This window comes from Phalacrocorax carbo, chromosome 6 (genome assembly GCF_963921805.1).
Source record: "Phalacrocorax carbo chromosome 6, bPhaCar2.1, whole genome shotgun sequence".
NCBI lineage: Eukaryota > Metazoa > Chordata > Aves > Suliformes > Phalacrocoracidae > Phalacrocorax > Phalacrocorax carbo.
In genome coordinates this window covers 41,175,638-41,190,257 of record NC_087518.1, presented here as the reverse complement: position 1 = coordinate 41,190,257, position 14,620 = coordinate 41,175,638, and the positions used below count along the sequence as shown (strand labels likewise).

Below are 14,620 nucleotides of genomic sequence, written 5' to 3'. Positions count from 1 at the left end.
CGGCGAGGGAGGGGGCGAGGGCAGTGGAGCAGGGCCTGTGTCTTCCTTGGGACAGGGTTCATCTCTAGGGGGTGGGAAGTGGGGTAGCCTTACCTGCTGTGGCATGGGGGAGTGTAATCCCTTCGGGGTGGAGAGGGATGCGCTTCTTGCCAGCCCCTACCGTCTGTGTCTGTCCCAACGTGAAAGAATCGCTTCTCCCGGGCTTTGATCGGACCACCAATGCTCGAGAATAAAACATATATTTCTTTTCTTTAAATATCTTTTTGTAGTCGTTGAGACAAAGGGAAATTGCCTTTATAAATAGAAGGGCAGCCCTTCCAGTCTCTTCGGAGGAGGCCTTCCTCCTGAAAAAGGGAGAAAGACTATTGAGGGGAGTTGCAGGAAATGGGAAAAGGCTTATTAACCTCTCTTCTTCTGTGGGAAGCAGAGAGATATATGGGTTTGGTTATTGAGGTGTGGATTTGTCCATCCACCATAGGATCTGGAAGAACAGCTCTTTTGCTTCTTAGGAGGCAAGTTAGGACAGATGAATAAATATTTCATTAAGTTTTCTTCAAATTATCCTAAGATTCCAATCTTAAGGTAATTTGCTTCTTGAACAGTGTTGACAAATGAATTGGAAATACTTATTTTAAAGTTATGCTGTTAAAAAAAAATTTCTTTTGTGGGTCAGGCATTTCTTCCAGCCAGACTAGGGGGGGTGGAGGTATCAGGATTAGAGTATTTTACAGATGAGGTTTCTTCCCTTTTTCCCTTGAAATTCCTGAATATGTGTGAATTTTTATTTAAATGTATTTTATCTTTCTTTCCCAAATGAAAACTCTAGAAGCATTCTTCCTGTTAGTGGTACAAAATGTGCTAATCTAATCTTAGAATTTAAAAGAATCTGCCTGTCTGCTTTTTTTTTCCTGTATCTTGAGGGGCAGAGAATCACAGGTCTGATCTCTGAGTAATTTCTTGGCTGAAAATATGTGGCTATTAAACTCCTGTCATCTCTAAAGTTGGAGAGACATATCGGGGCCCATGCTGATCTAGGCATCACAGTATTCAGGATCTTTGTCTCAAGTTTCATCAATTGCTTGTAAGTTTTGTTAATTAAACACAGCATTATTGTGAAACATTCACACTAGCTGAAGTTCGCCATGTTGCTAAAGAGCCACAGGCAGTACGCTGAATTACTTCCTATTCTGTATTGTCACGTACTTACACTGACGTTACAACAGTGATAGCACTGAGGGATGTAGGGGATTCGTGCTGCAGAGAGCAATAAAGTCAGTGGGGTATGGAGGTCAGGCAGGTTTTGTTTTTCGCTTTACAGACGTTGTTCCTATGGATAAGGCTTTTATTACTAATATATACTAGTATATACTAATATACTAATATACTTGATATTTTACTAAGAAAGGAAGAGGGTTTTTGTTTTTTCCCCGCAGCATTTTGCTATTTTGAAAAAAGCTAAGATGAATTCTTTGTCCTATTTAGGTTCTTTATTTCAGGTTAAGGGGTAGGAGCAGCATAAAGGGGCTGTGAAAGCTTTGATCCACCTGTGGGATGAGTTCAGTAGCACAGGGGTGACAGCAGTGTAGGCTTGGCCGACATTCGTTCACAGCCATTGAATTGTGCAGACAACTGTTTGCATGGCCACACTGTGTTCTGGATCAGGAAACAAAGAGAATTTTAAAATACAATGTTTTATTTCAGTGAGTTAACCTAGGAGCAATGTCCTGAGTATGGTTCCTAGCACAATTTAGGAAATACATAGGTGATAGGGTGGGTAGTCTCCTTAGCACAGCGTTGCCACTGGAGCTCTGGTATCAACCATCTGCCTAGAGGAATCGAAGATGACTGCTGCTATGTGCTGGTGTGTTAGGTATGCTGGAGGAGGGGTGTGTTAGGAAAGTAATGTGCTGCATAATACTATGTTGAGAGAGATCGAGGGAAGACTGATAATTCAGGAAGCGCTAGGACTTGCCTGTTGCAGCAGACAAGGGGCCTAGGACCAGCCTGCGTTTGAAAATGTGGGTGGAAAGTAGGGCTGCTGTTGGGCCTCTTGCCTTCTTCCCCATACCTTCCCGGTGGAAAATGCTGACTCTTATGAAAGAATGTACAGGAACTTGTCCTTCTGTCAGGAAAGATCCTAAAATGTTGCGTTCTAGAGAATGAGCCAGCCTTTAATACTGGAGATATAAACCTCAAAAAATAAACAACATAAATATGAAACTTTAACTTGACAGGAAAGCGCTTCAGACAGGGGCTCTGAGCCTGGTTAGTAAGTAAATGAGTCTAGAAAGTGAAACTAAATTGACAAAAAATGCTGTTTCACTTTTGTAGAAGCTTACCAGTTTGAACACAGAACAGACAAAAGAAAATGGATTTTGAATATCTATTAAACTGGGTTTAGATTTGGGACTAATAACTTATGTCAGGGTTTCATTTTACTTTGAAGCGTGCTCATGTAATTGGTTTGAGTCCTAATATTCCAGCACGTTAGAAGACTGTTCTAGTCATAAATCAGAAGGAAAACATCTAAAATTTAAGATGAGCTCAAGCTTTGTGAATATTACCATATCATGCATTAAGCTGCTTATTTAGTCTTTGTGGAGTGAATGCTAATACATATTTTCCAAATACAGGTATTTTAATGTCTATTGAAAAGATTTTTTTGACTGAAAAGCTTGATTGGTAGTTCAAAGATAATGGTTTTTGTTTATTCAGCCATTTTAATGTTTGAATAAAATGTGAGAATGAGATCATCTGATTTCAAAAACTTGAAGAGGTGGGGTCAGACTTTTGTGTTGAAAAGACAGGCAGCTGAATACCTACTGTAATCTCCAGAAGTGCCGAATTCCTGCTGTTACTTTATTTTGTTCCATGATAGGATGCACCAGTCAGATAGCATCCTGGCAAGTGCCTGTAGCAAAACAGGCAAAACTAATGGGAAAATGATGAGGGCTTGTGTTGGTTGGTGGAGGGGTTTTTTTGGGAGTTTTTTTTTTGCCTTTGTTTGTTTGGTTTTGGGTTTTTTACTAACTTGCTGAAGAATAAGAGAATTACCAGGGATGCTGTGTGGTCATGTTTGGTCAGAGGTGGGGTGGGAGAGTTAACAACATAGTATCCCTGATTTTGATTGGCATAGCTTGGTTGAAATTTCAGACTGATTTTAATTATGGGTTGAGGGGGCATGGATAATAGCTGAGGTGGTCTAACAGCTCCTAGCTGCCTGAAAGGGGAGATCCTGCTCCTGCTTTTGCACAGATGCTCCCTGAAGTTCTACTGTCAGTTGATTTGGCTCACTAGCTTAGAAGGAAGTGAAAAGCTCCCTGTGGGGTAACCAGTTGTATCAGCTAATGGAAGGATGCAACAGAGACTAGAGCTTGTATGAGGGTGGCATGGGGCAGCAGAACCAGTCATGGGGATCTGCGCTGGGATGACGTATTTCTCCTTCCAAAAATGTCAAGCTATGAGATTGACTCAGCTTCTCCTCACACAGTATCCTTGTTCTGCGCAGCTCTGACCACTTACTGTTGCTGAAAAATATGGTCCTGTTTCTCCTAACTCTTGAGCAGGCAGTTGACCACCTTCATGCCAGCTCCTAGTGTTTGTTGCCCCTCAGTGAGGTTATTCAGCTTTCTGACCTGCTGGAATAAGAACTTAAGTTTTTCCTTCTGCAGACTGAATTTCTGTGGGGTTAAAAATTTGAATTGGCATTCCTAAGGTGGCAGGCAAGTGTGGGAAGAAGCAGGAGCATGCGTGTCTTAGAGAGGAGCAGGACCACTTCTTTTCTGGTATCATTGGATGGTTAAACTGACTCAGCCTGATTTTTTTTTTTTTTTGAGTTCACTTTAATGTTGTTTGGATTTCTGAAAGTTTAGTTGCTTTTGACCAGAAAATCAGTTTAAAGCAGTGCCACACAATGTTAATAAGGCATCTTTAAATTCATAATGTCTGCTGAAATTTTGCTCTTTTTTTTTTTCTGAATTTTATGCTTGTTTTCAGTTGAAGAGTTTTAAAATATGTAAGTTTAACTGAATTCTTGATTTCATATGTAGCTTGAAACAACTTCAGGGCATAATGATTAAGAAATATGTGAATCCAATAAGCATTCATAATAACCTTTTTTACATTCTTAATCTTTGTATTTTCATTAAGCTATGCTATTACTTTAGAAGAATATGCATAAATGTGTAATAGCCTCCCCTGTAGGAAGCAGTAGTAAAGTTAACATGTCACTAAAGTGTTTGCAAATTGAGACGTTTTAACAGTCAGGGAGGACAGAGCTTTTGAGTAATGCCTGGATACAAAATAAGGTCAAAATAGATTAAATCAAGTTTCCCGCTGACTGATCTAAATCATGATTAAAATAGGTGATTCACATCAGTCCATCCTGTTGAGCGCTATTTATTTCTCATTTGATCTGAGCTTTAACTAGTCATGGTATTTTTTTGTTTGTTTCATTTTGGAGCAGTTATTGTAAAATACTTCAGAGAGGTATCTGTGAACCTAATGTTAGATGTGGGAATTCAGTTTTCTCACTTCCTTAGTGAGAATATAAACTCCGAAGTGGTTGGTTACAGTCACTGATTGTATTCCCTCAGTTTTTCTGACAAGCTATTGAAGGGAAAACAATAGCATTTAGCATTCTGCATTTCTAATCTTGGAAAAGAGGGGGGGTGTTCTGTCGTAAAAGAAGAGTTTTGTGGACTTCTTTGTGTGTGATAGAATATTAATGTTTGGGCTTACTGCTTGGGACTTAAGAGTTCTTTCTAATACAATGGAGGGATTTTAGGTAGGCAGTGGAATTGTTGAAAATTTGTTTCATTTTCAGCTTTTTTCCTGGCCAGAAGCCTCAGTCTTTATTAATGTTTCACTGCTAATACATTCATGTCACAAATTGTGTTCTTGTGGTGGTTGGCTTGTGAATGTATCAGATAATCTGAAATCCTACAGTATGATATGATCACTCCATAGATTTCCAGTTTTTCGTAGTAAGAAATTTCAGGATATTACAGTGAGTTGAGGCTGATGCTGTACTTTGTAATGGAAATAAACAAAGAGTTAGAAAATGTCCAGTTGAAAGTGTGTGCTTCAGGTAAGACAGAAGGCATTCTGAATAACTGTTGTGGTCGTGCTTTGTAATGCTCCTTGAAAATGGAAGTTGTCTTAGTGAAGGTCTAGTAAGCATAATGTTTGGTCAACAAAGGCATTCCCCTTTGGTTGCAGCTTCCTCCATCTCACAGTCTTTCTCAGTTAGCCTTATAGTATCAGCACTCATCTGGTTTTTCTAATGACTTGGTCGTTTAGGTAAATCGCTGCACGTTAGTTGTTGAGCTGTGATGACTACCCTGGGATACAATTGGTGGTTCCTTGTTCCAGTCATCTACTCTGCTTGAAGGAGAATGAGAATCAATTCCACTTTACTGTGAATGTGCTGTTAGTATGTGAGTTCAGCAGATGATTCAGCAACAGCATGGTAATGAGCCATTGGACAGAAGCTGCTTTTACCACCCTAAAGTGTGCTATCTTTTCTTTTGACTTAGAGCCCTGAAAAATTGTAGCCACATCTGTTCTTTGCTCCTTGCAGAGGCTGGCGCTTACCTTGGGTGTGAGTGTTAAGACTGGTTTAGTCCCTCTAGTTCAGAGATCTGCGGGGCGATCAGAAACTGCCCTGACATTCTTATGTCATATTTGTCTCTCTGTCCTGCCATGTTGTTCCCCTGGACTTTCAAGGTGCTGTTTCCTCTTGCTGGAGGCTACTCCTTCTACAGCAAGCGTGCCAGAAAGGAAAGCAGGACAGTGTCACTCTATGGAAGCATGTATGTTCGTACAGATTCACTTTGGGTGCACCTTCACTTTCTTGTTCCTGCTGTGGTGTGATAACCTCTGACAGAAGTGTGGAGCAGATAGCAGGCTGGAGAAAGTTAAATCAAAATCACCCCAGGGAGAGTCTTCACCCGACATCCTTCAGCCTTCTCTGTTCCCCTGAATTACTGCTGGTTTTTTTTTTAAGTAGCAGCTGCTACTTTTGTTAGGGGTGCAGTTGAAATACCTTTCTGTTTAAGAATTTTCACTAGTATTTACAATATTGAAGATGTCCTGAGATGATACAGTGACTTCACTGGCAAAACTGATTTTAAAAGGCTACTTAAGAAAGGCTGCAGTCTGCTTGCCCTCAGGTGTGCCACTGTAGATTTAAGGAGCCATGCTGCAAACCAAATATTTGAAAGATCCACATTAACAATACCTGTAAAATAGTGTGTATCATCTGCTCCCCTTTTCCAGTCTTTGCCTGGTGAAGAGATTTCAGTGGATCAGCAAACCCAACCTGTGGTTCTTGCCTGTTAAGCACTCCGATCAGGCAGTTTCTGTAGAAAAACTGGTGCTGAATTTCTTTAGTTCTTTATTTTTTTTAATGTAGTAATAAACAGAATGAAATCTTACCCAATATTTTTCACAGAAGAAGCAGGTGGGTAGAGGGAAGTGAGCAAGTAAGTAGTTTTTCAGGGCTACCTGCAAAATCTCAAAACTCAGGGTTATGAGATAATTTGGGGTGGAAGGGACCTCAGGAGGTCTCTGCTCCAACCTTCTGCTCACAGTAGGATCTGCTCTGAGGTCTGACTAGCTTGCTCACGGCTGTCTCCAAGTCTGGTCATGAACACCTCTGAGGAAAGAGACTGGGCAACCTGTTCTAATGCTTGGCTGCCCTCATGGAGGAAAAAGTTGACTTTATAGACTCTTAAGTGGAATGAAGGCTAGGAAGGGAATCTAAGGTGGTAGTTTCAAGGCTTAGATGGACACATTTGAGATCTGTGAGTTGAAATATTGCACTTGATCTTTGTGTTCTGGAAATACAAGAATTTTGTCATTTAGCAACCAATTTTTTTTTTAAATCCATATATATAAAAGCTTCAATTTCATGTGCAGAAGGGCTTGGATGTCACTGCAGTTTTGGCTGTAGAAGTGTGCACATGTAAAACCATTAAATGAGGGTTGGTTGGTTTGGGCCCCTGTCCTGCCCCTGTCCATGTTGCTTTTTTCTTCCCAATGTAAGAATGAGGCAAACTATTCTCTTGACACTTGGGTTATTTTGATGTACAACCCAGGGAGAGAGGGACAGGCTGGACAAGCCTTCCACTGAAATACCTATTTATGAAAAGGGACACTTACCCTCTTGAGTAAAGGATGTTCACCATTTTAACTAGTCATTTTCTCCAGGCCCTCATTTATTTAGCTTAGCTCACTGGAGAGTTTATTAAATGGCTGCCACAGTCAGTTCTTTAGGCTTCAGCAGTTTGGGCGTGGGTCTTATAAAATTTTTTAGCAGATGAGCTCCTGTTCTCAAATAATTTGAACTTCAGGGTATACAAAGTTCATTTCCAAACCTTGTGTATTCAGAACTTCAGTTATCATGCAGTCTTTGAATTTTATTGATGTAACTGTATATCTGCATTTTGGGAATAAATGTGAGTTATGAAGAGAGTATGTATTGCTACTTGCATATTAGTAATTTACTTTTAATTAGTCTGCTTAGTGAAATGTAGCTTTAGTATACGCATACGTGGCTTCAGCAGCGCTTGTGAGGTAATTAAGTGTATTTTGTACCCGGTGCTCGTGCTTCATTCTTTTGTTATAAAATAGGTAACACTGCTGCATTTTTTTGGCAGTTTAATATTAAAGTTTTCTGTGCCCCCAATGTTGCTGAAGCAAGCCACTGCAACCCAGAAGTTAACTTTGATATTTTCCTGTAGCAGAGCTCAAAAGGCCTGAGCATCTACTTGATAAATTTGTCAGGTTTATTGCTATCAATATAGACAAAATTTAATTTTAGTTTTTAACTGGTTTATGTAACACTTAAAGAGCTGTTAAAGATAACTGAGTAAATTTGAACAGGATGTATATTTGTCATTGTCTTGTAGAGACTGCAGATACTGCTAATTTTAAGATGTTTCGTTGTTAATCGATTATATTAAACAGCATGAAAGATGTTAGTAATTACAACAGTAGTCTTGTAGGTAAAAGTGAAACTATGTAGTGTCCTGGCAGTTCTGCTCAGGTGTTTCTTTGCAGGCTGTAGAAGTGTAAAAGAGAAAACTCAGTGTGTTGCTTTCACACTTTGGAGTATCCCATTCTTGTCCAAGCAGCTATGAAGCATTGGAATAAGCCATGGAAATCTCCTGCCAGCCTGCAGAAATGGGCATTGCCTGGAAACATACCTCCGCTTCTGAAGTAGCAGGTTCAAAAACAACCTGTCCCAAACTGATGTCACCAGAAGGCTGTTTGCATTAAGTAAACCTGTCATGACGCCAATTCAGTTTTATTATTAAACCTCCATCACAAATTATAGTAATACACACATCACAAAGTCCAGTGAGTTTTTGTTGCCAGAGAAATGCTGTAGATATAGGTATTTTTCGGTGTCTGATAAGACTGTAAGGTTCATTACTTGACAGTCCAAAGGTGTCGGAAAGAGACTGGCCAACTTCAGTTCCATTTATTCCCGTATCTATACACTGGAGAATGTATTTGATATGATCTTTTGGCTTAGTCGTTGCTGCAAGTGTCACTAACTTTCTGAAAACACCCACTCTGCGTGTCTTTCCTGAGACTCCTAAAAATACACATGGAATAAAAACAGTGACAGATTCTTTTAGTGCCACCCAATCCTGATGTTTTGTTGCTCAATGTCTTTACTTTTTCTCTTTACCATAAGGTTTGTATTTTTCATATCTCAGAACTGGCATTTCCTTCAAGTTGCTCATCTGGAGCATTAACAAATGTGCTCCACAGTGTATCCATATAGCCGGACTGCCATGGTTGCTTGAGTTTTTCCTAGCTGTCCATGAATTAGGAGTTCATGAATAATTTTTCATTATTTTGAACCCACAACAAATGTTCACTGTTGTCTTTTCTGATGGTGCTATGCATAGAACCATTTGAGTGTGTCAACCAGATATTTAGATATTATAAGTATCCCATAGGTTTTTTGTGCTGGGCCTTGGATACCATTATCTTCTTATAGGTAGTAGCTCTGTTCCTATGAGTGCCCTTGAAGCAAAAAAAAAAGTGCTTTATGCTTCTCTGAATTGTTGCAGCAGAAAATGAAGAGCCACTGAAGAACAGGGCTGTCCTTTTTCACAGGAATTGCTGTTGTATTGACATACCATATCTTAGGACTTAAGATCTGATGATACCAAGGTAGCCATATGATCTTTAACTGCTGCCAGGAAATTTTCATAAGCAAATGCCCTGAAAGCTGTCTGTTCTACCCTGGCCAGAGTTATGATCACTTGGAGGCAAGGAAATAGGACTGAATGGACAAGAATTGCAATAATTGTCTTGAAACAACTCATTAATCATAGGATGTTCTTTCACCTTGTGTGTGATGCTAACAGTGTCACTGAAAGGGTTGCTCCTGATCTCCTGCCACACACCCTTCTCTGTGTGTCTGGCTTCAAACTCTTGCTCTAGATTGTTTGCAACATGTCTGGCAATTGCAAAGGCCCAATATGAAGTACTTTGGCTCACTGATAGGATGGAAAACTAGCATTAGTTTTCTTTGAGATTGGTTTCCTGGACCAGCAATGCTGCAGCTTCCCAATTGCTGAACCTGGCACATGGAGTGGTGGGAAGAGGCCAGACTATTACTTTTGGCAGCAGCTGGCCATTTATATAGATGAGATGTAATGTGACACTGCATCTAGCTAGAAATAGAAGGCAGAAAATGATTGGCAGAGCATCACTTAGACTAGAAACATATGAAATGCAACAATGATAATTCACAAACTGGGACAGACTAGGTAGATACAATAGGCAAAGCTTAGAAGGAGGAATTGAGACCCAGAGGCTGTTCTCCTGAAAGCTGCATATGAAGTCTGTGGCAAAGAATGAATTAGAACCTCTCAAGGAATATAACCATTCTGTGAGGTATCCTGAAATGGACTTAATATTTCTGGAGGTCGTTGAGTTTTTGCAGACTTTCTGGTTTGGGGTTTGTATTTTTTTTCCTTCATAGACTAGGATTGTACTGGCTATATATTTTGGAGTTGTTTAAAAGCCATGGGGATAATTTTGAACTCTAGAGGCATTGCAGTATTTTAGCAATGCTTTTGAAGCTGTGAAGGAGGTGATTGCTTTAGCAGTATTTCAGCCTGTAGAGAAGGCTGTTTGCTTTCTTGAGCTGTCATGCCTTCTCTATGCTGTTTTAGAATACTGAAAGCTGAACATTGTTTCTTAAAGTGTGCTTGACTTCTCTGAGATCATTTCATGCCCCACTATGGTTTTGTGTCCACTCTCGACAGGAAAATGCTCTCTTGTGGTAGGCTCTACTGCAATATTTATTGGAGCATTTAGTTACAGAATTGTTGAAGTTGGAAGGGACATCTGGAGATAAACAAGACCAACCCATTGCACAGAGCGAGGTCAGCTGGAGCAGGTTGCCCAGGACCATTGCCAGTCTGGTTTTGTATACCGCCGATGCAGATGCTGCAACCCTCTCTGGGCAATGTGTTCCCATGTTCATCACTCTTGCAATCAAAAAAGCTTTTCCTTATGTTTAAATGTATTTCAGTTTGTGCCTATTGACTCTTATCACTGGTTGCCCATTGAGAAGAGACTGGCTCCATCTTCTGTAAGCCCTTCCATCAGATATTTATGCACGTGGATCAGATCCTCCTGAGCCATTTCTTCTCCAGGCTTAACAGCCCGGGCTCTCAGCCTCTCCTCCTCTGTCAGATGATCTGTTCCCTCAGACACCTTTGTGGCCCCTTGCTGGAGTTGCTTCATGCTGTCCATGCTTCTCTTAAAACTGGAGAACCCAGCACTGGACACAGTACAGCTCTGCAGATAAGGACCTGGGGGTCCTGGTGGTACAGGGTTAGCTGTGAGCCAGCCATGTGCTCCTGTGACAAAGAAGTGCCCCCAGCACCTTGGGCTGCATTCAGAGCACTGCCAGTGAGTAAAGGGAGGTGATCCTACCCCTTTGCTCAGTGCTAGGGAGGCACATTTGGAGCGCTTGGTCCAGGGCTGGGCTCCCCCCAGGACAGGGGAGACACGGATGGACTGGAGTGGGTCCAGCAAAGGCTGCAAAGATGCCTGAGGGCCTGGAGCACCTGAGATGTGAGGAAGGGCTGGGAGAGCTGGGGCTGTTCAGCCTGGAGAGGAGAGAGCTCAGGGGAGTCTTATCCTTGGGTATAGATGTCTGATGAGGGAGCCAAACTGCTCTCGGTGCCCAGGAGCAGGACAAGGGATGATGGGCTCACATTGAAAATCGGGAAACTCCAGTTAAACGTAAGAATTTTTTAATTTTAAGGATGATCAGAAACTAGATCATGTTGTCCAGGGAGGTTGGGGGGGGGGTCTCCATCCCTGGGGCTATCTAAAATCTGACTGGATGAGCTCCTGAGTAGCCTGTTGTTACAGGTGACTCTACTTTGTCTAAGTTCAACCCTGTGCTCAATCTCAAGGCATGCCTTGCAACCCCAACTGTTTTAGGAATATTATATTCCAGATGTGGTTTCACTAGTGCTGGTTACTGCTTTTAATGCAACACAGGATCCTGTTGGCCTTCTTTGTCACAAGGACACGTTGCTGGCTTGTGTTCAACTCAAGTGTCCACCAGGACCTCCAGGTCATTCTCCACAAAAGTACTTTTCAAGTGGTTGGAACCCAGCCTATACTGGTGCCTGTAGCAGGAGGTGATTCCTCCACACACTTTGCCTTTCTGTGCTGAACTTAATGAGATTTCTGCTGGCCTGTTTCTGCAGCCTGTTGAGATCCCTCTGAGTGGCAGTGCACTCATCTGCTGTATTCACTGCTACTCCCAATATTGTGTTGTCTGCAAACATGCTGAGGGTGCACTTTGTCCTGTCGTCCAGGTCCCTAATGAAGATGCTGGACAGTATTAGTCCCAGTGTCAACCGCTGGGTTCTGCCCCTTTCACTGACATCCATCCAGCTGGACTTTGCTGCTTGTCACAACCCTTTGAGCTGGGCTGTGCAGCCAGTTTTCCATCCACGTCCCTGCTTGTCCAGGCTGTCCTTCATCAATTTGTCTGTGAGGGTGTTATGGGAGATTGCATGGAAAGCCTTGCTGAAGTGAAGACAAGTGGCATCCCCTGCACTCCCCTCATCTACCATGCTGGCCCTCTCATTGCGGGAGGCTCTCAGGCATGACTTCCCTTTTGTAAATCCATACTGACTGCTCTCATCGCCTCCGTGTCCTCCTTCATGTGTTGGGAGATGGTTTCCGGGAGGGTTTGCCCCATCACCTGCCTGGGGGTGAGGGTGTCCAGCCTGTAGTTCTGTGGATACTTATCCTTGAAGAGGGGAGTTATGTCTCTGCCATCGTGAAAACTTGTAAAGGGTGACAGAAACTTTGTGTGGGACTGAAACAACAGGCTCCAACACTTATATATAAATCACATAAAAATCTATGCACGTGCACACATGCATAAAACCATACAAGACATATATGAATCTGAAGGGTGCTGCATAGGTTCAGGGCAGAGATTAGTATGGACTCTATTCTGCTTGTTTAAGGTTTCAACATAGGAAACCTGCTCTTCTGAATTGAGGTGGGGAGTTGGTTGTTCCCCTCTACAGGAGGCTTATGGAGACACATGCCTCCTACAGGTTTTTCTGGCTGTTGGCAAATCTTTAACAGTGGTTGAAAGCAAAGCTGCACTATTGGGGTTGTTGTTTTTTTTTTTTTCCTGTGAGGGCAGAGCTGCTGCCATTACACCATGCTAGACTCTGTTTGCCTGAACTCATGCAATCCTTAATTCCCGGTAAAGTGAGTGCTACCTTTCTTTCAGAACCTCTACCCTATCCTGGTGGTGCTGTAAAGAAAGTAAAGTCTAAGCTATTTTTGCTTTTCCATAAGTGCTGTTATGCTTTGAGTCAGTTATTCTTCTGGACACAAACATAATAATAACTATAAGTCTCTTCTCTCTGACCACCCTGATTTCTTCAGTTTTGGAGGCACAGCTCTCTGATGTTCCTGTTATTTCTGGTTTATAAGCTCGTTTTATTTCATTCCTTTCCTTCTGGCTTGAGGCCTTTGCACAGAACTGTCCTTCCCAGGTTGGGCTGGGGTAAAGCAGGTGAAGTGGCAAGGATGGGCTCCACCTGCTCTATGCATGGGCCAGCCTGAGTTCCCCAGATTACCGCTGCAAAGCTGAGACTAGCAGTACTGTTTCCTAACTGAGCTCCCCCTTGAAATGCCTCTGTTACATCAAAAAAATAACTGGGGAGATGGGGAGTGGTTATTTAGCCTTAACAATAGTGTTAGTATTAGGTTAGAGAAAAACTGGCCATGAGTAAGTGCAGTTTGTATCTTGGAAAGAGGTTTTTTTTGGTCAGCAGGAGTGTTAGCTTATGTAAAAGCCTTCCAATAACAATGCAATTCAATGGTTGGGCAGAAAGAACAGTTTTAAGATGGCATTTGCAGAATTTATTGTTTACTAAGTAACATGTTTCATCCCTCAGAATAGATTATCTTCAGAGCTTTCTAGGACATTAAATTTCACACTCTGTTCCTATGAGGGCAGAGTTGTTTCTGGAATAATCTTTCATCATAAGTCACAGGGATACTCTTTCCCACGTTATCGTTACCAGCACTGGTTCTGCTTTCCTCTTTCCATCTCATAGCAACTTGGTATTCAAGTCACTTGATTTTGGTGAGAGCAGTCTACGTTGAAATGATGAATTATTATTTGGATGCAAAGTGTATTGAAACTACTGTACTAGGACAATACTTTGTTAGAAGGGGACCCTAGGATTCCAGGGACCCTTGTGTGAGGATGGGGTCTCCACAGCTTGCTTCCTGGTCACAGTTGGGGCTGGATGTATTTGCAAGGGACTTTATGCCTTGGCAGAGGCTGCCATTTAACAAGGACAGGAAAGCTGCACCTTGACTTCTGCACAACCCACAGACCGTGCAGCGATGTCTCTGCCCTGCCCTGGTGAAGTGCTTACCATTGCTGTTTCGCTGTTGCTAGATTGTTGCAGTTAGTATGAGCAGTTTCACTTCAGTTACATTTCTGTTAGGCCCTCCTTGAGTGATAGTTTCCTCTTGCTGCTAGTGGTGGCTATAATCTGTATTTGCAATACTAATTTATTTCACGTTTGTTATGAGAGAATTATTAAGGAAGACTTAGTCTTTATCTTAAAACTTTCTGAGATATTTCTTAGTGATGTTTGTCTTTTCCTTATTTTTTCCTTGCACTGAACATGCAGTATTATCTACCTTATTCTCAGCATTGTCTGCCAGAAATAGACAGTTTGAGTTTGTTTGATTTCCCACCCATGATTGCTGCAGTGAATACATTAAGACTTTGTTAATTTGCACTAATAATTGTGTATGACCTATTATGTATTACCTAGTTCTGCAAGTTTATCAGACAAACAAATCATACCAAATAGAGATTGGTCATTGCTGGCTAATTTTCATATTCAACTTTAGCTCAGTATATGCTAATAATACTGTACGCTGGAATTTTGTAAGGTAATCTTTGCAATGAAAGATTTTTAAACTGTAGTCATTAGCGAAAGTTCCTATGGCATTGTGCAAAATTTTGCTAACATGTTTTTATCGCTTACCTGCTTAACATGAGTTCAGTCTACTT

At 41.5% G+C, this 14,620-nt stretch overlaps 1 protein-coding gene across 5 annotated transcripts in view; it reads left to right on the top strand.

Moving 5' to 3' along the window:
• Positions 1-14,620, top strand: part of MIER1 (MIER1 transcriptional regulator) — a 42,819-nt gene that overhangs the window by 1,880 nt on the left and 26,319 nt on the right. For 2 of the 5 annotated variants that reach the window (XM_064454871.1, XM_064454870.1), the window contains one exon: positions 5,302-5,470. The exons of the other annotated variants lie outside the window; for them this stretch is intronic. In XM_064454871.1, coding sequence (XP_064310941.1) covers positions 5,468-5,470 — 3 coding nt within the window. In that variant the 5' untranslated portion in view covers positions 5,302-5,467. The remainder of the gene's footprint in view (positions 1-5,301; positions 5,471-14,620) is intronic. 5 annotated transcript variants of the gene reach the window in all.